Here is a 26,227-nt window from a genome sequence, read left to right as displayed (position 1 = left end):
ACCTTGTGGAAATCCATTTGTCATGGCAGTTTGTGAGAATTATAATCGCTTATGTTCACAAAGTCACAAAGTAACCCCTGCCTTGTAAATGATCTGAACGCACCATCACAGAGAGTCAATTTTTCCATTCTGTCAAGGAGTATATTGTGGTTGCAGTATCTAAAAATATCATATAAAATACAAGAATCAGTATTTCAGACAAATAGCATTTAATATCTTAATCAGAACTGTGAAGCTGTCCAATTTGTAATTTAAGTTTTAACTTTACATCACCAGTGAAAGAGAAATTTAAAACCACAATAGTTGTTCAAAACGGAGTTATTAAAAATGCTAGAGGCTTAAGAACTCACTGGAAGGAAATTATACAATGTCAGATTCTGCCCGCTAAACAGTTTTAAGGATGAGGTTTGAGCAACAAAACAGCAGGTGCATTTTAAGATGGTGCACTGCATCTATTCTCATATAAACCATTAACTGAGATTAATCCACAATGGCACTGATCCCTTTCTGTCGAGTTTCTTTACAAACCTATTTTGCCTACATGGCTTTGTTTTGGACTGTGTTGCCCAAAGCAAAACTGTGTTTGTACAAGTGAACTTATTTTTAAATTTAAAAAAAAAAAAAACTCTAAATCCAGTTATTAATATTTTAATCCAAGATTTGCCCTTTTAACTTACATCTTTCAAGAAAACAACTTATCATTGGATTCGGTTGAATCAAACCACACTACTGTAGTGTAAACTCATAAAATGTGTACTCGGAGTAAAAAAAAGTGTTTAAAAAATAAAATACTAATATAAATATTTTATCTCACCTCAAAATGACATTACTCCAGATATGCTTTAGTTTATTGCGATCAAAAAAACAAAATCACATTTCAAAAGAGTAATTACATACCTAGTTGGCAAGAATTCAGTCAACACAAGAAGAAATTGAAAAAAAAAACAACTTTTAGTTTCATTAGTCCTGCCATTGGTCTTGTTTCTCTGGGGAGCTGAATTTCAGATACCAGATCAAATATGTATATGCATATCAAAGTAGGAGTGAGTTCCTGTGGTGACAAAAGTAGGATGTTGAGCACACCAACTTCAGCTATACTTACCTAAGGTGTTTCCTGTAGCTCACTTTGAAGGAATGCTAAATATATAGTTTAAATGCAATGTCTTTCAGATAAAAGTTCCTGGCAAATGCATGAATGTAGCCGACACACAATTTTTAACACCAAAATGGTCACAACACTTCCTCTCAGAAACAGCAAAGTTTGGAGGTTTAGTTCCCCCAAAATCCGCATCAAAATGTACTCATCCTCATGTTGTTCCAAACCAAAAGGACTTTTGTTTATATTTCTAATATTTTTTTAATCTACACTGGAAATTTTGTTTAAAACATTATGTATTTAACTCAGCATACATACGATTCAGAAATGAGGTACAGTATTTTTTTGGCAATTGATGCCAAAAATACAGAAATCAAAGATACAGGAATTTTATCATTGTCACATTACATATAATGCAAGAGGTCAGTGTGCGGCTAGTAATAATTTTAGAAACACTTTTATATGTGATGTTTCATTTTTAGTTTCTTCCATCAGAATAAATTGCTGTTATCCAACCCATCAACTGTATTGAAGTTATTTCACCAGGAGGGCCAGATGTCACCATTGTACTATGAATAAGAAATTAAAAACCTTTTAGTTGGTTCTATAAAAATGTGTCACATTTTTAAATGCATATTGTTCTGCACTTTTCTTTTTTTATGTATATTTAACTAGATTTCAAACAAATAAGACTTTGTGTGCCAGATACTATACCTGGATGCTGTAAAATGTGGCTGTCCACTCAGTCAACTCATCTTCATTATCACAGCACAGATACCTTAAAGAAAAAAGATCCAGAGACAAAATAAGGTGAGCAGGGACAAGGGGATGTGGTAGAATTTAAATGTTCAAGGATGTAGCCAACTAATAAAATAAATTGTCTAACTGGTCAACTAGTAACTAGTCATTGTTTATTATAACAAAACAGGTCAGAACAAGGATCTCCCAAAAAAATCCTATCAAAACTATATTTTATAAATTATTATATGATGTTCTTACTGAGAATGAGTACTTTGTTACAAGGCTGTAAGCTTTGGAACATTGGGGAAAACATTTTTGTAGGGTCTTGTCACAAATATACTAGTGATAATAATTGAAAGCAATTACAGAGTTAAAGGGATTTGATGGATTTAATAAGAAAAATAGCAAAACAACTAGAATTTATTAACAAAGTAATGCATTTGAACTATTTGTAAATATATTTTTTACTGAAAGACTTTCCACATTCATTTAGTTCATTCACAATATGAACACATTCACACTTCATTTTCTAATACTACCTAACACTTCATAAAACAGTCAAATATTTAATGTTTAGCTAATTTCATCTTTCATCACACAACTAAAGCGTCACACTGTACATGCTTGGCTTCTGTAGTACAGTAAAGCCCACCTTCTTTGATTTGATTGGTCATTTTAAACATTTTGACATTGACGAGCACTGTTTTATAGAGCGGTGCATAATGGAGTGGAGCAGAGCAGCATTGTGCTTTTAAGAACAAAAAAACATCTAATATTTACGAATCCCCTAAAAGGACATGGTGGTGGAAAAAATATTGGATGGGAGGAAAAAATATTTTTCAAAGCTTTAGCGTTCTCTCGCAAAGATATTTGCATTCTCTCGCAATACCTAATTCATTTTAATTTCATGATAAATAATCATAAATTATGCAAAAAGACATTTTATCAAACTAAGTGTAGTTGACCAGTAAGAGACCATTGATGTTCAAACTGAATTTGGTGACACTACAGTGTGTAACATTGAAGTTAATGACAATTTTTGTAGTAACGCTTTTTGGGTTTTGAACTTTGCAGACGGTCCCTTTGGACAAGCCACCTGCTCAGAGATCAGTTTATATTATAATGCTCGTTTTAAGGAAAATTAGGTTGTAGCTCATTGTCTACATTACTATGATTTTCTTTTTTTTTAAATCACCTTTTTTTAGGAATAAAATGTTATATGAAAATTATATATGTTCAAACCCCTTTGTAAAAACCTTCAGAATATAAATGAGAATAAAACTGTAAAGTTTGGTGCTACTGAAGTGGAGATATCCGTCTCAATGTAGGAGGAAAAACTCATTTTGAGAAAACAGCCTTTAAAGATTCTGTAATTGAAATCTACAGACGCAAATAGATAAAGTTCTCTAAAAGATTCAGTTAAAAGTGTATTTTGGATGTTTTCTTTCCACTAGTCTGAAAAAACACTTTATGAAAAGCCAAAAATCTCAAAATTGACAGATGCGTGAAAAACAAAAGTTTTGCGAGAGAATGCAAAAGCTCTGAAAAGTATTTTTTCCTCCCATCCCATATTTTTTGTCCACCATGTCCCTTTAGGGGCTCCATAAATATTAGATTGTTGCATGTTGCTTCATATGTCAGCTAAATACTTTTGATGGAAATGTTTGAGGTCCATATTCAACTGAATGTTCAATATTGAGGAAGACTAAATAAAAATCTGCTACATACTCACCACTGCTGCTTGTCATGAATCAGCATTAGTCCCCATCTGTAAATAAAATAAAATAAAATAAATTACTACACAACACAAACTGTATCTCAGAACATGAGTTTATGCTTATGAGATAAGTGAGAAAGCTCTGGAGTAGATGTTGTGTTTAGGTGCTCTCAGTTCATTACGGGGTGGGTGGATGCAGTTTGCTTCGGCAACCATGATAGAGCTTGAGCTCTTTGGCAGGATATTCCCTCACGCACTGAGAACCCTGAAAGAGCAGAAGACTTCAGAGATTAAAGATCGATTCATTCTCTTTAGTTTTTCACTCATGCAGTCTGACAGTTTTTATTGCTTCAGATACGTTTATGAATTTCTTATGCTTAATGCAGCTGGTGTGTAACCATACAGTATGAATGTTTACACTTTTACACACACCTGTAGTTCCTTGTGCAGTCTGAAGGTGTTGCCAGACAGCTCACAATGACGAAGGTGGAAGTTTCTGCTACTTTCACTTTTAACCTCACAGACACGCAATGGCCCACTCTTACATAGATTCACCTTATCCTCTGCACGTACACACACACACACACACACACACACACACACACACACACACACACACACACACACACACACACACACACACACACACACACACACACACACACACACACACACACACACACACACACACACACGCATATTAACAAACAACTAATGCACTGCTCCTAAAACAACTTTAAGCAATGTTAAAGCACAAGACTATTACTCACGATGTAGTTTCTTATTCACTTAATTGTTGTGCATTCTATATTGCACCATATTATGTACATTACACTACCAGTAAAAAAGTTAGGATATTAAAAAAGTTAAAACTATTTCTGAATGCAAACAGATAAATTAAGATTGTAAACAAGAATTTAAATGTGTATTTTTCAATATTTTTGGAATATCTTGTGATGTATCACATTGATTTTTTTTCACCCTTCTCATCATCTGTGATGAATTAAATTGATTTTCAAAGACATTATGCATTGGTGTTTGTGTGACAAGACATACCCAGGTACCTCATGATGCTGAAGATGTATTGATTCCTCTTAATCAACAGGTAGCAGTCACTACTATGTGAGAAATAGAGTGGCAAGACTCTTTCCTGGTAATGCAGTGTTCTCTCTATTATAAAATAAAGTAAAATCCCACTCATCAAAATATTAGATTAAAAATTAAACAACAACTATGATGTTAAAATGCACTTTTAATTTAAACCAAGAATGTTAGAAGAATTAAAGCCTTTGTCATTGTTCCCTATTGCACAGGACCAAAAGCAGACAATTGTTTAGTGGCTGTTTCATGGCCAAGTTAGTATGATCTAAAATTATTTAGGTGTCATATTTGAATTTGAAACCAGTATTTTTTGCCTCTTAACCTAGAACTAAAGCAGTAAACTTAAGCAAATGAAGCACATCAACATGACACTAAAATGAATGAATCAATCAGAAAAACAACTAAAATATTAAAAAACAGAAAGGTCATTCTTATTTTCATGTGTCATTGATCAGTGACACTTTCAGAACAGGATCAAATCTTACCCATGTCCTCTTTCTCTAGAATCTCATAGCAGCTCCAGAACTCTTCATTGGCTTGCTGAATTCCTTTAAGCTCCAGAACCACAGAAACCAACTTGAATACGGTCATATCCGCCGCAACCTAACACAGTACACACAAAGAAAACTTCTACAATGATCTGGAACAAACAGAGGTGTAGTAAAAACAGGTAAAGTAGATAATTACATAAATTTAAGTTAGGATTAAATGTCCACCTGAACGAGAACCACTGCATCCTTCTCTTTCTTTTCCAGGTAAACAGCACAAATGGTGCTGGATGGAGTTCGACTCAAGGTCCTCTGAAATATAATCAAGTCAGCAATTAATGTCAAATATATCAGAAATACAATAATACAACAAATACTTTATTCAGTATTGCCATCAAATCAACATGAGGAGTTCTTTACACAGACACACAGATTTTACAACTCATTATTAACAGCATTTAAAAATGCCCTTAACATAATAATGCCCATGTGTCTTGTGAACTCTGACCTGGGACTTTTTCAGGATGACAGACGTCATGTTTAGCTGCCTCTGAAGGTCAGAGTCTGAGACCTGTGAAAGAAGCTTCATCTCAGTCATCATTCTTCAGGTTATCAACACCATATTCAAAATATTCCTAATTAATATTTAATTGATAAGTGCATCAGTTGATCTCTATGTCAGTGTGTATCAAATGTCAATATACATTTAAAGCCACACTGTAGTTTTCGGACCTCTAGCAGTTGAAAAAGTAAAACTGCACGCATTTTGTGATACAGGACATCTTATCAGATTGGTAAATAAGTAAATAATGTCTTTTTTATTTGTTTTATAATGGTTGATTCACTGGAGGTTTGCCATTTTCAATAACCCATAATCTCATTTTCTTGTTTGTTGTGACAAGAAACTTTCAGCTTCATGCTACCCGCAACTGGAGCTTCTTTTCTGTGTACAGATATGATGTGACATGCATGGGTGAAGACGCATGTATGCAATTTCCTGCAAAATCTGTGCCGACAACTCTAACATTTTAATAAGTATTATAAGTTTATCAAAGTATATTAGGGTAAAGACGTAATGTTTGGATTTGAAAAAAGTTACATAATGTAGCTTTAACTTAATACAATAATAAATGATTTATCACATTAGTTAGTTACATTGATGATTGTTAAGTACCAACATTAAAGACAGACTCACATTAAAAATGCTGCAGTAGTTTTGGATCAATTCCTCCACCACCTGAGATGCTGTGACATCTATTCCGTCAATCTTAAAAAGTGTTGGACCGAATACGATACCAAGGTTTCGTACAGTCATATGATTCTCATCAGACAGGTGCTGAACACTGACAAAGCAGAAATTTCAGGTTAAGGTCTTGGATGTACTACTAACAATAACTAGATATCCAACTACATTCCTTATGATCAATTCAAATCAACGTCGTAGTCACAGAAATATTTTTAAAGCATATTATTAATTAACTATCTATCCTATCTAGTCTTAGGGATGCTTAGAAGTTATCAGAAAGTAAACTATTGTTTTATAGTGATTTGGTTAGTACTTTGTAGCTTTTAGACAGCTGAGCAGGTCACATGTCATATAATATACCAAACCAGATGGTGTATGAGGACTCTGAGTGTTTCTCTGTTAACATCTTGGAGGTTTGAGAGGAGAATCTTGTATCTATTAATCTTCTCACTTCTGTTCTCCAGACCTGCAGAGTGTTAAAAAAAAGTTACTTCCTTACAGTAGTGTTGGGCTACTCCCACTTTCTAAGCAGTTTTAAATATCTCATCATACATTACTCCAATTTTTATTCACCTGCAGCTCTAAGCCAGCCGTCGCTGTTCTCTTGTCCGTCAAACACTCCGTCTTTGACCTCCCTGAGAAATCGTTTTAGCGTGTCGGCCACATCTTCCACAGAATACTCAGACTCACACCACGTTACACTCCGTGCATCATTTTGAAATCTCTCCAGCAGTTTGGTCACATGAGAATTAACGCCACTCTTTCGGTAGATTCCTGGTGACAACAGTCCTAAAAAAAAAAAAAAGTGACATTATGTTTGTGTATACCAAATATTGCCATTTATTTTATACAATTCTATTTCCCTACTTTTAGGAGTCTGATTTACTTGGTGGCAGCATGAAGAAAAATAATTTTATCTAGTTGAGTACGGTTTAATTAGAATTTAAAGTCACCATGAATTCAAAATGGACAATTCTTATATTTTATGGAATATTCCAGTATTTTGTATAAATTATTTATCCCCGCACATCATTTTTTATTTATTTTTAAATTCATGTGCCCTTGTAATCTTCCCTTCTTTCTTGCAGCTAGATCTCTTCTCTTCTCTTCCCTCTTACTCATATGAGATTGCAGATACCCCAAACCACAATGGTGGTCCGATGGACAAAATCAAGTCCCACCATTCATTTTTCTTGTTTAAGAAGCCATTCCACTCTAATATACATCACAATAGGGAAGAAAAGACTAGCACAACTTCTGTCTTATGTCGACTTTAATAGACAAAGAACAATAGACAAGTGTATCTCAACCTTTTTGACTTTAAGGCTCACCTACTCACAATTTCTACACAATTAAATACTTTAGAGCTTAGCATAACTAAAAATATGTTTTAGCTTATTTTAATGCTTGTTTTGTCATATTTTAAATACATTTTCATGTCTATAACAGAATGTTTGTTCTTTCTTCTGTAATGTGAATGTGTGTTTGTATACCATAACGTGTTACATGGTCCAGGCAGCGGTCAATAGTCACAGGGACACCCAGCTCAGTGAGTTGCTGCTGGGATAGCGGCTGATCTCCAGCACCGGATTTCTGCTGAATGAAGGTCTGCCAGCCCACAAAATGAGGCCTGCGGTCAGCCAGCAAATGCAGGGGTCCACCCCGCCACACCATCACCAAGGAGCCAGAACTGTCAGAGAGAGCTACATACACACACGCATTCATATATATATATATATATATATATATATATATATATAAGCGTACAGTAAATATACATTTCATATTGTCTCAGATCGGCACATGATTGTGTGCTTTAACTGTGTGGTGTAACTCACTGAATGTGATCAGCTTGCGCAGATCGATTGTTTGTACGTTGTCTTCCAGTAACACATGCAGTTTGAAGCCGCTCAGGCAAAACCAACCAATGCCATGGCTGCCCTCGGTGCAGCGCAGGCGACCCAGACGATCACAGCTTCCACACACATCAAACAGTGCAGGAGGCAGCACAGCCTAAATAAGGAAGTGGGTCCGTTTATTTGTCTCCTTTGCTTAGAATATAAGATATATAGAATATAATATAGAATATAGAATATAATATTAGAATATAAGATAACCATTTTATTTCATAATGATATTTGCATAATATAAAGCAGCTTTACAGAACAATGCATGGAAGGCTGCAAGGAAGTAGAGATGAACATTTAGAAATAATAAACTATTAGATATTATGTTTTTAAAGAAGTCTCTTATGCACACAAAGGCTGCATTTATTTGATAATACAGTAAAACAGCATTAATATTGTGTAATATAATAGCATAATATATAACAGTATAATCTTGTGAAATATTATTGCAATTTGAAATGACTGTTTTCTACTAAACATATTTAAAAATGTAATTTATTTCTGTGATGGAAAAGAAACTTGTCTTATTATTACTTAATGATGAAAACATTTGTTCTGCTTAATATTTTTGTGGAAACTGTAATACTTTTTTCAGGTTTTTTGATAAATGGGAAATATAATTATTTTGTAACAGTATTAATGTCTTTACGGCTTAAAGGGTTAGTTCACCCAAAAATGAAAATGATGTCATCATTTACTCATCCTCAAGTTGTTCCAACCCAGTAGTATGAATTTCTTTTTTCTGCTGAACACAAAAGAAGATATTTTGAAGAATGTTTGGTTACCCATATTCAATGGGCCCCACTGACTTCCATAGTATGAAAAAATATAATTATGGAAGTCAATGGGGCCCATCAATTGGTCGTTTGGTTACAGTCCGACATATCTTCTTTTGTGTTTAGCAGAAGAAAGAAGTTCAATCAGGCTTGGAACAACTTCAGGGTGAGTAAATGATGACAGGTTTTTCGATTTTGGGTGAACCATCCTTTTAAATGTTAATTTATTGTGTCCATGCTTAAGAAAAGTATTAATATCTTTTAAATAAAAAAGCACCCCCTTTTGTTCCAGTTTGAAAACCCCTAGTCTACAGCTTGTTTGTCCTCACAATGTGGTATTTTCAAACGAGTGGTCAAAATTGTGTTTATAGTAAAAAAAAAACTAAATAAATAAATAATTTGCTCACCATGGCAATAGCCCGAATCCAGTTCTTGGCAATGCTGCCATCATCGGTTCCAAACAGGTAGACTTTCCCCTCCTCAGAGTACAACTCAAAGGTGTGCTCATAGCTGCCAGCCAATTAGAGAGGACATGATAAATATAGCGCACAAATGGATTCATGTGGTAAAAGTAAACTTAATTAAGGTTGAAGGTAACGGTTTATTACCTATGTTTCCCTGGGCTGTTGACAGAGAGGCAGATGATTTCACTGGTCTTCATACCACCACACTTGGCGTGGCTCTGTTCATTCTTAAAGTAGTTAAACATTCCATCACCAAGACAACACCAACGCTGAGCGAAATCTACAATAGTCACACAAAAGGTTCATACACACCCACACACACACACACCATGAAACCTTATAGATTACTAAAACCTAAAGTAAGCTATTACATTTGAAAATGTCCTAAAACAATATATAGGTTAATATGATTAAAATGTAATTATAAATGTTTATTCATGACTTTTCATGATATGAAAGTTTAACTTTAGTCTAATTTTGGAAGACAAACACATCCTTACCAGCACACAAGGCTTAGTATCCTTGAGATTCACTGGCCAGTCATCATAGAGCAATTTATTAAACCAATGAAACTATGAGGGGTCCACACACCTGCTTTGGTTTTGTGGTCTGTGATTGGCCGAGTTGATGAGCCAGTCTTAAAAAGGCAGCCAGAATGGGATCGAATGGACACATCTTTAACCACTGGCGTAAAAGACTCTGATGAAGAACAAAACAAGATGAGTTTAGACATAAAAGCTGAACCCATGGAACTTCTAAACACATATACTGTGCATTAGAGTTTTGTATGTATTTGTGCACCTGAGTTCAAATTCTGCATAAGTAGCTCCGCTTGAACCGTTTGGCCACTATGTTTTGCAAGAGACAGTGGAGAAGGGAACTCTGAGATACCAGTGTTGCACTTGATATCCGCCCCACAATTCAGCAGCGAGAGAGTATCCAACAAATCAGAAAACTGCACCGCTGAACACAGAGCCTAAGAAACCCAGAAAAACCAGACATGAGAGAGCAGAACATTCATTCGATGTGCATTTAGTGTAATTTATTTGCCATTTAGATAGAATTGACTTACTCTGTTGAGCGCCTCCTGTTGACCAAAGAGTATGTGGTATTTGCGATATTTTCCATTCTTGTATTTTGCTGTTATGTGTTTGAGACGTTGCTCGCTGTTAGCATTCGCACTGAGACTTTCACTCGGGGGAATATTCGCTCCCCAGAACTGATTAGCTTTGCCGTTACCCAACAGCAGAAAAACCTGGCAACGCAAAATGAGATTATCAGACATCATCCAGAAATAGAACAGCACAACTGTAACTGCAAAGCATCAATATAACTCTTAGATGTAACTGAGGAAGCATATAGACTGGATGCATCATATTCATTGTACCCTGATGAGGTCATCAGTCCACACTCGCTCATCCAATTTCAGACTGCGAACTTTTGACACGTTCTGGCCCAGGCTTCTGTGTACACCTGTTATCACACAAATGTGTACGCATTAATGAGCGGACATATACAGTACATAGCTGCTGCTGTCATTTTTTAATAGTTGTGTGTACCTGCACATTTTTCACACAGCAGAACACACAGGTTGATTGACGCCCACTCTGGCATCGAAGAGCTGCAGTCTGCACACAAACGGTTTGATGGCACACGCCAAATGCTCTCACACACTCCATCACATGACAGAGAGCGACTCACACACTCTTTAAGTAACTCGCACCATTTCTGCTTCTCACTCACTGATTTCACCACAAAACTACAAACGGAGAGAGAAAAGCATACAAATGAAGTTAAAGCAATCCTCGGTTCAAATCATGGTCCGTGGCGCTGGGCCTGATACAAATATATATATATATATATATATATTTTTTTTTTTACTGAAAATATAAAAATTAAAGCAGCTAATTCAAAATATTAATAAATACTATAGTAGTATATAAATAATACAAAAATAACTGAACAAATACTTTTCAGTTTTGTGTGTGAAAAGTTGCAGCGTTTACCTGAATGCTCTGTACGGAGTGGTGAGCGTGAAAGAGTGCTTGTTTTCTCCATCTCTCACATTGGCCATTCGCATGTCTATGTCAGTGATGCCTACACCCTGAAAATATTCCTATATACAAAACATAAACACAACTAATCTATGAAATGAACCCCCCAAAACATTTAGAAATTATTCACATTCAGACTCACACCTCGTGGCTTCTGAAGAGGAACAGTTTGTCCCTGCTGATAAGTGTGTAGACTTTGGTGCGTGGTGACAACATCTCCAGGTTGCCCTCGAAACAAATATTTACACTACCGTTCTTAAAGAACCGATTCCGGGGCTCCAGACTATTTTTGTGATCAATAAGAATCTTTTCAATGCAACCCACCCAGTCATTTCTTTCCTCTGTGAAAATACACACAAAATATAAATGTATGAAAATCATTCACAGCCTGAATTTAAGAACAAAGATGTGTCAGAGACATTCTGCAAGGTGGTCAGAAGAAAACATTGACAGATAGGCTACACACGAGTGCTTTCTGCCCGAAACAGGAAAGTCCGGCTCTGACTGTTTAGCTCAAATCGTAAATCTCCAACACTGACCACCTTATCAACAGATTCCAGAGACACCATCCTTTTAGAGTACACCTCCTGTCACACAAAGAGAAAGAGAAATTCTTTAACACCCTGTATTAAACTTGAGGCAAGTTTATTGAAATTCCATTCAAATGTTGTTTCATAGGGTCTGCAAACAGGACAATAAAGGCACACAATGAACAATGCTATACTGTAAACAATAAACGCTATACTCAATAAATAAATATAAAAACAAAAAGAATCAGGGATACATATAGCATATTTGGGAATTGAATTGTTCCCCTTATTTTATTTTTTACTATTAATTTGCCTTTAGGGCCATCTATTGCTCATTAAGTATAGTATTGTACATTATAATGTGGTGGTGCCTAAATTCAGCTGTAGTATTTAAAATTATATTTTTAGTTTATAGTGTGTTTTTTATATTTAAACAAAACATTATCAGATAATCAGTACCGGCCAAAACTTACAGAGTTATTGAGTAATGATACAATAGTAGTAAAAGTTATAATAATAAATCAAAGTTGGAGTGCAGAGGACTGGCAGTGGAGAAAAATGTCATTCTTGATAATTATTATTTGATTATTACTATCTCAGAGCGAGTGTACAACTTTCAATATATGCCTCTTTTCTTTTTTACAGTCTGACTCTGAACACTGTAAGTGCTGTTAGGCTGCTTAAACTAAATCAGCCAGAACCAGGAACAATTCCTAATTCTTATAACACCCGATGCACTCGTTACATCATAAGAAGTATGGCATCTACGCGAATGCTTGTCTTTCTGTTTATCCGAGGTTTACTGTAGTCAGACGGATATGGGCCGCATCCAGATCAGATGGAGGACCTGCACCTAGACACGTCCACAACATCCCTAAAGTGTCAGCAGAGATTGTGTCAATAGTCTCTCCCCTGTGAAGTCCTCATCGACACGACAGCCATCGGCGCTGATCCTCAACAAACCCCCAATCCAAACTGACTTCTGACCTGTAATGCTGCCTGAATCATAATCATACACTGTTTGTTCGTTTGCCAGAGGAGAACTGGCCCCCGAATGAGCCTGGTTTCTCCCAAGGTTTTTTTCTCTCCATTCTGTCACCTGATGGAGTTTTAGTTCCTTGCTACTTATATGAGAACTGAACTGAGCTGGACGATGACATCACTGTTTTCTCCAGAGCGGCTATATATATTAATAAATTAACAAAATTAATAACTTTTTTACTGCTTTGAAACAATCTGTATTGTAAAAAGCGCTATATAAATAAAGGTGACTTGACTAAGGTTTCTAAAAACATCAGGCAATTGATAAACTTTCGAAATTACCGAAACTTTAAGTCTAGATTTAATCATTATAACCAAAACCAGAAAAAAACATTCCAGCTTTCATATCCTCTCGTTTTTAATGTGTATCATCATTTAGGAATTATCATCATCCCCTCTCTCTTCATTCCGACCATTTTCTAGTTTGTTTGTACAAGAAATACTTAACTTCCTTAAATAAAACAAGACTGGACTTTTAATAGTCATTCTAGAAGGAAAGGAATGGTGAACGAGAAAGACTCTGGTGAAAGAGGAAATCTATATATTAATTCTGATTGGAAGGATCTTATTCAAGATTTTAATTACCAGGAGGATATTGCAAAATATTTACTCACAAGATTACAGAATGGATGTATGGATAGAGAAGAAAAAACTGAATGATTGATTTATTCATCTATTTTACCTTGATGTATTGAAAATATCTCAAATATTCTGAATCCAGCTGCACCCATCGACGCTGATAAATCTTGCCACTGAAATTTACAAACACAAATATTATAAAATAAATATAATAATTATAAATATAAATTAAAGGGGTGGTAAAATGCCCTTTTCACAAGATGTAAAATAAATCTCTGATGTCCCCAGAGTCTGTGTGTGAAGTTTTAGCACAAAATACCCCAAGGTTAGCAAAAACACACCGTTTTGTGCCTGGCCCTTTACCCCTTTCACACGTACGATCACACCGGTGTGATCAGTCTTGGCTGGTCCCTGGAGCGTACGATCACACCGGTGTGATTAGAACGGTCAGTGCATCACGTGATCAACTGCTAAATTCAAACGTGCTTTCGCGCGTTTGCTGGCGCTGAGCCAGAGAAGGACCCAGTCAGTGCTGTCATATATCACAACTATTGTGTGTTTTCAACCACATAATGTTTATTTTAGGTTTCAGACATTTAAATACAAGTACTAGCAAAACAATGATTTTGAGTTTGTAAAATACACACTGATGTCTATGGAAGCGGCAATAATAATCCTTTACATTATAATAAGACGACACGTTTTATTCATATCAGATACACATTGTGTAAGTAGCTTTACATTTGACCCTATTCTTCTCCCAGTTCACCGGCCACTTACTTTCATGCATTTCGTGAGAAGTGGAGGAATTGACGTGTAAATCCAACAGATCCGATTCTCTGAACTGTGAAACAAACTAACATGGCGCTGCCCATCGCGCATACAGCTCAACTAACAAAACACATCCACTTGCACATATTTGACAATCGGAATATCAGTGTTTCATGCTATGGCTAATACATTTGTGAATATTTTTAATAAAAAAGGGGAAATGACATAAAAGCAGATCATCATTCATTCAGCGCTGTGTTGTGGTTGCGCTGTGTCACGTGACAAGCAATGACGCGTCACCATGGAAACATTAAAGTGACAAGTTCTAAATAACGGTCGCCTTGAAAAACTCACGCTGGGGGGTAAATTAGAATATTTTAAACTTACGTGTGAAAGGGTTAAATGCAAATGAGCTGCCTCAGAGGGCGGGGTTTCAAGAGCTCTTGTGTGTTAGCAGCTGCGAGTACCTCACGCAGACACACTAAAATGACAGAAACTGCCTTTAATGTTAAAACAGAGTCAGACAAAGATGGAGAGACTCAAGAAGAAGTGACAACATGTAGAATGCAAAAGGATGTCTCTGAATGGTTAGTTTATGAATTTATGTTGCTGATGTGGAGTTAACTATCTTCAATTAGCATATTTTGTCGTGATAATTATAAATCGCTCTATAGGAACTGTTGTGAGATGCACACAGAGTGACTTTTTATTGCATGTGAAAAGAAGGATGCTAAAGTTTGAGCTGACTCACAAATGTACTCTTATACAACAACTTTCCCTCTTCTCAACATGGACTGCGTGTCCCGGGCGCGGGGTTTTAGGGTTGCTGGTGTCACTAACCTGGGAGGAATGTCGTGATGTCCCTACCAGCCGTTTGTTGTAGTCCTTTTCTTTAAAAACAAATATCTCCCTTTGCTTTGAACTTTGAGCATTGTAACTTTGCAGATGTTGTTTATGCTCAAACAGCAACATTTCACACTAGCTAAAGTTAGTAAAGTGAAATCGTGTTTTACCACCCCTTTAAACCACAGCTTTCAGAAAAGAGGCTTAGTTATAAAGTCGTAAAAAACAGTAAAGTCACAACTCTTTACCCTTTTGGAGGAGTTTTCTCCAGCCAGCCAGCTTTAACAATCTGACGGCACTCCTCTGAGAAATCAGGAAACTCTGTACATCGGATATCAATACTGTCCTCACTAAGATAAACAAACGCTGTATTAATACAACAGAATAATTCTCATTTCTCTTCCACTGCAGGCTCAAGTAAACACACAAAACTAAATAAAATTATCCACACAACAGAATTAAAAAATCATGCACACACCGCTCTCTTTGAGGGACTGTCTCTTTTTTGTCCTCTTCAACTTTCAGGTTGATGAAACACTTCTGCATGTCTCGCAATAGATCCTCCTGTTGGAAGACAAACAACCGTTCATGAAAATGATAAATAAAAACACCATTGTTTAAAATGTTGGGGTCATTAAGAATAGAACAATTCAATAATAGAAAACTATTTTTAGCAAAAGTGACATGAAAGACTTTAATAATTTTACAAATAAATTCTTTATAAAAATGCTGTTCTTTTGACGATTTTTATTATACAAAAACTAAAGATGTACTATGATGAACTTGATAGCACAGTTGTGAGTGTGAATGGTACATTCTCTCTAACATACAGGCCCAATAGAATGGCTATTTAACCAACTGTCACATAGACAGAACAATATACACACTCATTCACAGACACAAAATTTACCTTTGAAGCCATGTTCTGGGATTGTGGTGTGTGTACCTTTGAAGGACGCAGAACACATTAATCAATTAACTATCAAAACAAGTCCATAAACCAACAAAAAAACAATGAAGAACATATGAGTAACATGTGGCTTCTTAAACATATTGGAAATATCTATAGAATACAGGATGATCAGGTTTTTCCTGGCACAGTTTCAAGCCATCTTGAGTCTTGACATAATAAAAAAAAGAAGGATCTCAAAAAAAAAAAAAGTTGTCTGGTTGTCTTCATTATATGATTCAGGATAATACTTTTTATCATTAGTTTTAAGTTGTTATAAGGAATATTTCCAGCCCAATTTACATAAATGCTCCGAAAAAACAACAACAATCTGGACAACGCTTAGCATACTGTATAACCTATAACCCTGATCCCATCAACCCTGATGTAAGGCTATGATATTTATTACAGAAATAGAAAAAAATCTCTTCCGCCTCACCCAAATTTACTGTAACACACACAATGAAGCCACCAAACCTGATGCACAGCCTTTCTAAAAGTTCCCCAGCTCAGACATTAAGAAACATACAACCTTTGACAGATATCAGAAGTAACAATAGTCCTTTCAGTGCACACAATAATGCTATTCTTCACTGTGGTAAAGAATGGGAAGTAAGCTCAGATTGGTGTTCTTCATGAAACCAAGATAATAGCTAAAATTTTCCGCTTGTGTGCAAGAACACACACGATAAAAAGCACACACAATAAAAAGCACTCTCTCTCTCTCTCTCACACACACACACACACACACACACACACACACAAATACACAAATCTGAGGTCATAACAGAAACATTCTACCTACTGTTTACAAACTGTAACTGTTTACAAAAATGCACATGTGCAGAAATAGACACTCATACTTTAATGTGAATTTCAGAGGAATAAAGATTAGTTTAATATCAGATATTGGTCACAACCAGATCACAACCAGAGTAAAAAACTTAATAGATTTAAACTAGTGAATGGTTTACTCAAGAGCTAGTGTTTAAGAAACATTTTATGTAAAACACATCCAATTTCAAAACAACACATTCTTATTGAAAAATCTAGGATTATGATATATAATCATCCTTACTACTATCATTACTTATAGTGATATTTGATAAAATTGTGCTACAGTTTATGGTGTTAGTAACAGATAAAAGAAGAGAATAAGTTACCTGTGAGCAGTCAAATCTGCGCCAAGCCCATCATTACAAGGCATTTATAAATGTAGCCTACACGCGCGCGCCCACAGAGCTCTATTTGGAAAATGAGGAAGTTTATGACTCGGTTACAGAACCATACCTGCAATTCTTCAGATAACTTTATAAAAACTATTATTTTCGCATCAAAAGCACTGCTTTCAATCCTCTGAGTTCAACTAATCTAAACATTTATTGGCCAAACGTATTGCTTTTTGAAACTAGAGGAAGCTTATAAATGTTGAATTTCTAAAATTGAACATTTTTGAAATCTTTGAAACACAGTAAGGGCACAATGTTGGATAAGCTACTTCTGAAGACAGAGGATAGATCCAGACTGTTGCTTTCGGTCTCATGCTCCCTACTGACTGCTACACGTCTCGAACAACTACTGAGAAACTATGCACATTTAGACAATTTGTTGACGTTAACGATCGTGTATGTGTGCATACTGCCCTCTAATGGCTGGAGCAGGGGTTGTTATAAGAGTTCTGATTGAGGTTGTCATATATGATCAGTATCAGTTGCGGTCACCACGAAGTTCAAATTGTACCACAATTCTTCTGTCAACTATTTACGATGGAAGATGTGTTTTTGCAAGAAATGTAGGCTAACTAGATTTTTATATTTGCATTGAAAAAAAAAAGTGGTATTCTAAGTTTTTTATTGCGGTTTTAGACAAAGGAGGAAAGCTAGACTTGTAAGTACGAACGCTACAATTTGAAAATCTAGTGCCACAGTCCCCTGTCTATAGCCACAGTTGCCAACGTAGACAAAATGTGTAAACACTCTGCGCATGCGCCGTAGTGCAGCAAGCGATTGGAGGAGAGCTGCGCGCGAACATCAAAACCTTTGTTCAAACTCAAAGCCACTTCCGCAGTCGAGGTGGTAAGGTGGTGAGACATACATGCCGTTTTTCAATGAACATCCATAAAAAATAAATACAAATATGCAAAGCAATAAAGTTGAAGAACTCACGAACAAGTTAGAAGGGTGAGTCATAAAATATCAATCATATGTACCTCTTGCGTTTTTTATCAATACATTAGAACTTTGATTACGACGTAAAATTGTTGTTGCATGTAAGTTAGCTTGTAAGTTAGAACAAGCTTTGATTGTGTGTTTTTTTCTCTCTTATTGCAGATATCTGTCTTTAGACACGGAAAAGATGGACAAATTCGACAGGTACTCAAACACCATGCTAATGTAATTTTCCATCACTGCTGTTAAAGTTCTAATCTCGGGTGACAGTGTTACCAGCCAGAATATGTATTTTACTGCCCAGCTTGATTTGATGTCATGTGAAATGATACCTTAAAACCACAGAATTTGTTACTTTGTATATTTTTTGTTTTGTTTTATCATACAAAAAATGTCAGATGTAGATATGTATTTAATATACCCTCCCACACAAACTTAATACCTATTGGGAGACCCAGCTAGCTGTCACCTTTTTGGTGAATACACCAAAGAGTACTAAAATATTCTACTCAAGTAAAAGTACTATTACTTCAATGAAATTTTACTTAAGTACAAGTCAAATTAAAGGTCTAAAAATCTACGTAAAAAGTAGCTCATTTAAAATTTACTCAGAGTAAAAGTTATTGAGTTTCTTTTTTAACCGCAGGTGAGGGACTCTCCCGGGTTATAGATTTTCACTTTATGATAACCATCTCAGAAAATATCACGGCTTACAGTATTAATCAATTATTAAAAAATAAATAAATGAACGGTATTATTAAATTATGGTGGTGATTATTATTCTTGTTATTATTATCATCAGATAAAATGACAGTTAAGTTAATGAAAATTTTATATTTAGAAATCAAAACAGATTTACTAAATTAAATCATGGACAAAAAATATTCCCTAAATAATAAATAATATTCAATAAATTGTCTTATTATTATTCTGAGAAGTGCGTTCTATTGTAGGCTTAAGTCATATAAGCTATTTCTTTCATAATTTCTCCTAGTTAAACCGATCTTTTATTTTGACAGGTTGTAGAGAAGACCTGTTCCCAGAGTGTCTTTGACAATGTTATTTTCTCAAATAAAATGATGCTTATCAGCCGTTCTCTCAGAGCAGCTCTGGAAATGTTCATATACTCATGTCCTTGTATTGTTTGTGAGACGCTGAAAACACCATGAGTTTGAGTATGAAGTAGACGAAGCGGCACAGCTCATTCCCGCAGATTATATTTATATAGGAGTCTTAACATACAAACAAATTGTTTTGGCCAATAAATTTTGTATATAGTTAGTAGGGCAAATTTAATTTAAAACTAATCTGACTACTTGCTCTGACCTGATATAAAAAAAAAAATTCAACTGTTAACGGACAACTTCACTTGTACAGTCACCTCTGGCTCTGACTGACTAGGGTATTAACAAATTTGTAAATAATATTTAAAAAGAAATGTTCAGCTTGCAGAAATGTCTATTTTTTTCTCAGTCAGAATAAAAACTGTTGAATTTATGCCACCTACAAACTTTGCGTTTGACAAAAAGCATATTTTAGTGTGCTTGATATTAGTATTTAAGTGTATTTTTTGTTGTTCCTGTGTAACAGTTATTGTATTATTTTTGCAGGTACCGGCAGGAGGGGAAGGAAGCTGCCATGTGTGGTGAGCTGCCTCGTGCCCTGGAACTGTTTCAGCTAGCTTACCAGCTACAGCCGAGTGACAAGCTTAAGAAACGGGTCCAGGCCATACAGGATCTCATTCAGAGAGATGCAGAGGAAGATGAAGAGGAGGAAGAATTTGTGGATGTGAATGATTGTGGATTGAAACTTTATAAAGGGCTCTACGACAAATTGTATGACCATCAGAAAGAGGGTGTGGCGTTCCTGTACAGTCTCCACCGAGATGGAAGAAAAGGGGGAATCTTGGCCGACGACATGGGGCTCGGAAAGACCATTCAGGTCATTTCATTTTTGTCAGGGATGTATGATGCAGAGCTGGCCAATCATACCCTGTTAGTCATGCCAACCTCGCTCATAAAGAACTGGGTGCGTGAGTTTGCCAAGTGGACCCCCGGAATGAGGGTGAAAGAGTTTCACGGCTCAAGCAAAGCTGAGCGGAACAGGAATCTGGAACGAATCCAACGCAAAGGAGGAGTTATCATTACCACCTACCAGATGCTCATCAACAACTATGAGCACCTTGCATCATATGACCAGCGTGAGTTCAAATGGGACTATGTCATCCTGGACGAGGCCCACAAAATCAAAACCTCATCCACTAAAACTGCTAAAAGTGCTCACGCCATACCTGCTAGACACCGTGTGCTACTTACGGGCACTCCTGTACAGAATAACCTACGAGAGATGTGGGCACTGTTTGACTTCGCTTGCCAGGGGTCGCTGCTGGGAACCTCTAAAACATTCAAAACCGAGTATGAGAATCCAATCACGCGTGCAAGGGAGAAAGACGCCACGCCTGGGGAGAAAGCTCTTGGGTTGAAGATTTCTCAGAACTTGATGGACATCATCAAACCTTACTTTCACAGGCGGACCAAGGCAGATGTTCAACACAAAAAGCAAAAACATAAAGAAGGCTATAGAGACGAGGAAGATCAAGAGAACAAATGTCCAAACGCCAGGGAAGGTGTAGAGATGCCATCGCTGACACGAAAAAACGACCTCATTGTGTGGACGTACCTCAGTTCAGTCCAGGAGGACATTTATAACCAGTTCATCTCGCTGGAGCATATTAAGGAGTTGATGATGACTACCAGGTCGCCACTGGCAGAGCTCACAGTTTTGAAGAAGCTCTGTGACCATCCCAGACTCCTCTCGAATCGAGCCGTGACTCAACTAGGCCTGGAACAAGGTTCCTCCTTTGACTCCACCCATCCAGACATTGAAAGCGAGTCAGCTGTGAGTCAGATCGACTACATTTCAGATGAAACTTTGGTTAGAGAGTCAGGAAAGCTGCAGTTTCTTGTGTCTCTAATGGAATGTCTCCGTGAAGAGGGGCATCGGACCCTAATCTTCTCACAGTCAAGGAAGATGTTAGACATCATGGAGCGTGTCCTGCGTAACAAAAACTTTCGCCTGCTGCGCTTGGATGGCACAGTGACACAACTGGCAGAAAGGGAGAAGCGTATCATGCTGTTCCAGACAGACAAACGCTACACAATCTTCCTCCTCACCACTCAGGTGGGTGGAGTCGGGATCACGTTAACAGCAGCAAACCGTGTTGTGATCTTTGACCCCAGCTGGAACCCTGCAACAGATGCTCAAGCTGTGGATCGTGCCTATCGAATTGGCCAAACTGAAAATGTCCTCATCTACCGACTCATCACCTGTGGCACTGTGGAGGAGAAGATCTACCGCAGACAGGTAAATTAAAAATCTTAACTTTAGGACCTTCACTTCACTCTGTAGTTTTCAGGGTTAAAAAAAGATTCAGGGCTACAGTACATGATTTGGCCAAGAAATGCTTTTGTAATTATTTCATCATCATATATTGTGATTGTAATTTGGAATGAGATATGATAATTTTTTCATATTGCTGCTGCTTGGATATCCAGACAAAAGGTAGAAGAACAGTTTGAATCACACTAAAACGGATGCACAAAAACTACAAACTAACAAGCATTGCCTAATGTCTCTAAATAAATGTTTTGCCAATATTCACTTTTTAAAGTTGTTAGGTTGGTAGACATTTTTTTTTTAAAGGAAATATGAACCAAGTAAAAAAAAAAGTACTCTCTGCATTTGTATTGTACCGGTTAGTAAAACAATTGTATTTGTTTCTTTTTAGTCCACTTCAATTGTGTTAGCTTTTTACATTCACTTAATTAGACTTTAAAATTCATGATGCTGTTTTTTTAATTTAATACAATCACTTTCAATTATATTAAGTAATATGTGTATGTTAATTAAAAAAATTAAGGCAGAAATATATTAACATTGTAATTTTACAATTGAATTTTAAAATAAAAAGTGATCATATTAAATAACCCAATTTCAGAAACTTCACTGTAGACCATTTGTATTTCTTAAATCTTATCCTGTTGTGGTTTAATCATTGTACTTAGCTATATCACAATACTTTTTTTAAATTGTACTGTTAAGACTGTTAAGTGTTGATGCAGCTTCCAGGCATAATTTTTAGTTAAGTACAACAATTCAGCTTTTGGCAAGCAATTGATTTTATGTCATGTAGTAATTAGAACTAAAAGCTAGTTTTCTTCTATTCTAATGTATTAAAGAAAACAGTACCTGTACCTGTAACAGTTCCCCCCCTCCCTTGTGTTTCTATATCTGCAGGTGTTTAAAGACTCTCTCATCCGTCAGACAACTGGAGATAAGAAGAACCCGTTCCGATACTTCAGCAAGCAGGAGCTACGCGAACTGTTTAAACTCGAAGACACACGTTCTTCCTCCACTCAGCAGCAGCTTCAGGCGATGCACTCACAAAACCGCCGCTCTGACACCAACCTGGACCAGCACATCGCTCGCCTTCACAGCATGGAGATGTTTGGCATCTCCGACCATGACCTCATGTTCTCTAAAGAGGCGGCAGCCGATGAAGATAATCCTGAGGATGAAGAGTCCCATCTCTACATACAAACGCGTGTCCAGAAAGCTCAAGAGCTCATGCAGGCAGAATCAGAACTTAATGGCCAGTTCATGGGCAGCGTGGCCCAGAACACCGAACCGGCTTGGCTCAGGCAAACAGGGCAACCGAAATCTGCTGGTAGAGACCGGCCGGCCCCTCCTCGTATCAAAAACGAGCCAGTGACGGTGGATCTGACTCATTACAGTTTCGATGAGGCGGAACTAGAGATAGATGAGCAGAACTCTCCGCCAGTTGAGGAAGTGGTGGAAGTTGTAGGTGAAGAAGTGGAATTTGTAGGTGAAGAAGTGCAAGTGGAAAAGGAGTCTCCTCGTTCTGGTGGAGAAAGAAATGTTCATGTTCTAAAGACTGAGGTTAGCTCTGATGCCGACAAGCTAGCTCGCCATGTGATCACGCTGGATGACAGTTCAGATGAGGCTGACAAGTTGTACGGTAATGCAGCATCTGAGCTTCAATACTCACAGCACAGCTTCTCAAGTCCTTCTCACCAGTTTCCAAATTTGGAAGAACTTTCTGTAGCGTCTGATGCTCTTGATAATAGAGAGGATCAGGCAGACAAGCCGCATTTAACGGTTCTCTCTTCACCCCCTTCTCGACATGAGGCCACAGCGGGAGAGTCTTTTAAAGCAGAGGTGGAAATGCTTCAGGGAAACTTTAACCTGCAGCTGGAAGACAGTGCAGAAATGTTCTCTGTTGAAGAAGAAGTTTGTGAAGTGGAGGAGTCGGTAGCAGAGGAAAGTCCTGAGTTTCAACTTCAGATGGATATCAGTGGAGAAAGACTGGAAGAAGCAAGTATCCATGACAGCAGACAAGATGGTAAACAAAACAAAAGTGAAATCAGTACCTATAACAACAGTGAGTTTTGCAACCATAATAATGCTGAAGTCAGTAACTGTAACGGTGAAGTCAGCAAGCATGAATCTCTTTTGAGGATCCGTTCTGCTCCGGACACACCTGCGGACGACTCCTTTTTGCATTCTGTTCGTAGAAAGAAAAGGCAGGTCATCTCTGACACTGAAGAAGAAGAAGAGGAGGATGAATCGGAGAAGCCATGTTTAACTAGTAGTCCATTAGCTGATGGCCTAAGCAGGTTGGGCTCTTCCACACCAAAATCCACTTTGACTGACAGAGCTCGACTCCACCGCAGCTTGAACACTTCTGTTGCATCGAGAAGGTCCTTCGTTGTGTCCATGCTGGAGAATGAATCTGATGAAGAGTCAGCAGAGCCCAGTGAAGATAAATCCAAATCCTATGAGATATCTGAAGCAAATGAAAGTCATGCAGATGAATCAATGGAGGAAGAGGAGGCGCCCAGTGGAGATAAAACCGAATCCTATGAGATATCGAAAGCAAATGAAAGTCATGCAGATGAATCAGTGGAGGAAGAGGAGCCGCCCAGTGGAGATAAAACCGAATCCTATGAGATATCTAAAGCAAATGAAAGTCATGCAGATGAATCAGTAGAGGAAGAGGAGGACCCTAGTAACTGTGAAACCGAATCCTATGAGATCTCTGAAGCAAATGAAAGTCATGCAGATGAATCAGTGGAGGAAGAGGAGCCGCCCAGTGGAGGTAAAACCGAATCCTATGAGATATCTAAAGCAAATGAAAGTTATGCAGATGAATCAGTGGAGGAAGAGGAGCCGCCCAGTGGAGGTAAAACCGAATCCTATCAGATATCTGAAGATAGTGAAACCGATGCAGATGAGTCTGTGGTGGAAGAAGAGGAGCCCAGTGGAGAAACTTTAAACACAGAAGAGTCTAAAAGTGACAAGGAATTTGAGGAGGTGGAAGAGAGTGTGGAGTCAAGAGGAGACCAGGAATGGCACAGCGCCCTGCTTGAAACGACTACTGATGTCGAGCTAGACTCTTGTGAAATGATGGAACAGTGTGCCCCTAAAACATTCCCTATGGAAACACACATTCTTCCTGTTAGCTCCACAAGCAGTGAAGTGACTGCTGCTAAAGCCTCTGAGAACACATATGAGTCGTTGGTACTGTCTGGGAAACAGAGTTTGGCAGAGGGGAGAAAGCAGGTGGCTCTGGATTTCTTTCTGAAGGCAATAGACATTAATACTGGTGACGCTGAAATCCAACTCTTGATTATTCAATTGTACAGGCAACTTAGCCAATAGGGAAATTAAAATGTACACCGCCGTATAAGACTTTTATCATATCTTTATCTTGTTGACAAATTGTTGGACATGCCTTTTTTTCTCTGCCTGTTGTTAAAAAGAAATTGCAGACTGAATGTGACTGAAACATACAGAACTGAGCAGAGGAACTTGTTAAGAAAAATATGGACTTTTCATGGATGTTGTTGTTGTTGTTTTTTTGGTTTATGCACATTTGTATTTAATTTCTTTGGTTTAAAAACTGTTCAATTGATCCTATTCTGAAATATATTAAAAAAAAAAATTCTTAAAAGGTTTAATAGCTTGTTTCCTAATTGATTTTGCTTCATTCCAGATATTAATCTACATTTCATATATATATATATATATATATATATATATATATATATATAAACTTAAAATTAAGAAAACTTAAGAATATTATTTATATATATATATATATATATATGTATGTATGTATGTATATATATATAATATTCTTAAGTTTTCTTAATTTTAAGTTTTTTTTCCCACATTAACTGTTTGTGCCCCCCAGTCTGAAGCTCTGGTCTAAAAAGTCCTCTGTTTTAAAGGAACATTCAGGGTTAAATACAGTTTAATTGACAGCATTTTTTATATGCTGTTTATCACCTTGTTCAGTAGTTATTTTCTGTGGTAATTATGTGTCACAGTCAGATTTAGCATGTACTTGATATACATTAAAGACAAACAGTATGGAAGCGGGCTAGGTTAAGATTACTGGTCTACCTGTATAGGGTGTTTCTAGCTTATTGAGAAGGTTTTACCCTGTGAAACATGATCATATTATTGCATTTATTACATAACAAAATATAATATATTGTCTTGTTCAAAGTGTGCCTAAAAATAGGTCTCCAAAATTACTATTAATTATTACATCTGCAAAAAATCATGAAATGGTCATACACATTTGATTATTCATATTTTATTTAATAAATACTCATTCTTGGGGTTAAAAGATATTAAATACTAGAACAAAAAAAAAACATGTCAGGAG

The 26,227-nt window shown here is 36.8% G+C and overlaps 2 protein-coding genes across 3 annotated transcripts; one reads left to right on the top strand and one right to left on the bottom strand.

Annotated features, from left to right (window-relative positions):
• Positions 1-830: 830 nt before the first annotated feature.
• arap1a (ArfGAP with RhoGAP domain, ankyrin repeat and PH domain 1a) lies at positions 831-17,862 on the bottom strand. 2 transcript variants are annotated; one of them, XM_077241144.1, is made up of 29 exons: positions 17,467-17,862; positions 16,265-16,300; positions 15,833-15,918; positions 15,603-15,704; positions 13,844-13,913; positions 12,057-12,177; positions 11,735-11,931; positions 11,543-11,652; positions 11,096-11,295; positions 10,924-11,009; positions 10,609-10,791; positions 10,338-10,512; positions 10,128-10,235; positions 9,681-9,816; positions 9,480-9,582; positions 8,228-8,402; positions 7,883-8,092; positions 6,963-7,178; positions 6,750-6,855; positions 6,339-6,486; positions 5,652-5,714; positions 5,372-5,455; positions 5,141-5,258; positions 4,611-4,724; positions 3,987-4,117; positions 3,737-3,819; positions 3,570-3,605; positions 1,811-1,874; positions 831-1,665 (listed from the first exon to the last, which is right to left on the bottom strand). In XM_077241144.1, exons 2-29 carry the CDS (start codon positions 16,274-16,276, stop codon positions 1,636-1,638), a joined length of 3,267 nt encoding a protein of 1,088 aa, XP_077097259.1. In that variant the 5' UTR covers positions 16,277-16,300; positions 17,467-17,862; the 3' UTR covers positions 831-1,635. The 2 variants fall into 2 exon arrangements, with proteins under 2 accessions (XP_077097259.1, XP_077097260.1); XM_077241145.1 differs by lacking the exons at positions 831-1,665; positions 1,811-1,874; positions 3,570-3,605; positions 3,737-3,819 and having other exon boundaries at positions 3,999-4,117; positions 4,619-4,724.
• Positions 17,863-18,356: 494 nt separating this feature from the next.
• On the top strand, positions 18,357-25,508 carry ercc6l (excision repair cross-complementation group 6-like). The gene is made up of 4 exons (XM_077241143.1): positions 18,357-18,483; positions 18,634-18,675; positions 20,082-21,834; positions 22,768-25,508. The coding sequence occupies exons 1-4, from the start codon at positions 18,440-18,442 to the stop codon at positions 25,210-25,212; spliced, it is 4,284 nt and encodes a 1,427-aa protein (XP_077097258.1). The 5' UTR covers positions 18,357-18,439; the 3' UTR covers positions 25,213-25,508.
• The last annotated feature ends 719 nt before the right edge of the window (positions 25,509-26,227 follow it).

This window comes from Siphateles boraxobius, unplaced genomic scaffold (genome assembly GCF_051911475.1).
Source record: "Siphateles boraxobius isolate OS27281-9 unplaced genomic scaffold, OSU_SipBor_1 24, whole genome shotgun sequence".
NCBI classification, from domain to species: domain Eukaryota; kingdom Metazoa; phylum Chordata; class Actinopteri; order Cypriniformes; family Leuciscidae; genus Siphateles; species Siphateles boraxobius.
This window is presented reverse-complemented; position numbering and strand designations above follow the sequence as displayed.

Excerpts from the sequence above, each read along its gene's own strand:
- ercc6l (XM_077241143.1), top strand. The coding sequence starts at position 18,440 with ATGCAAAGCAATAAAGTTGAAGAACTCACGAACAAGTTAGAAGG. Across the intron at positions 18,484-18,633 it reads CTCACGAACAAGTTAGAAGG|ATATCTGTCTTTAGACACGG; the intron begins GTGAGTCATAAA and ends CTCTTATTGCAG. Across the intron at positions 21,835-22,767 it reads AGAAGATCTACCGCAGACAG|GTGTTTAAAGACTCTCTCAT; the intron begins GTAAATTAAAAA and ends CTATATCTGCAG.
- arap1a (XM_077241144.1), bottom strand. Across the intron at positions 9,817-10,127 it reads AGACCACAAAACCAAAGCAG|ATTTCGCTCAGCGTTGGTGT; the intron begins GTGTGTGGACCC and ends TGACTATTGTAG. Across the intron at positions 4,118-4,610 it reads CAGCATCATGAGGTACCTGG|AGGATAAGGTGAATCTATGT; the intron begins GTATGTCTTGTC and ends GTGTACGTGCAG.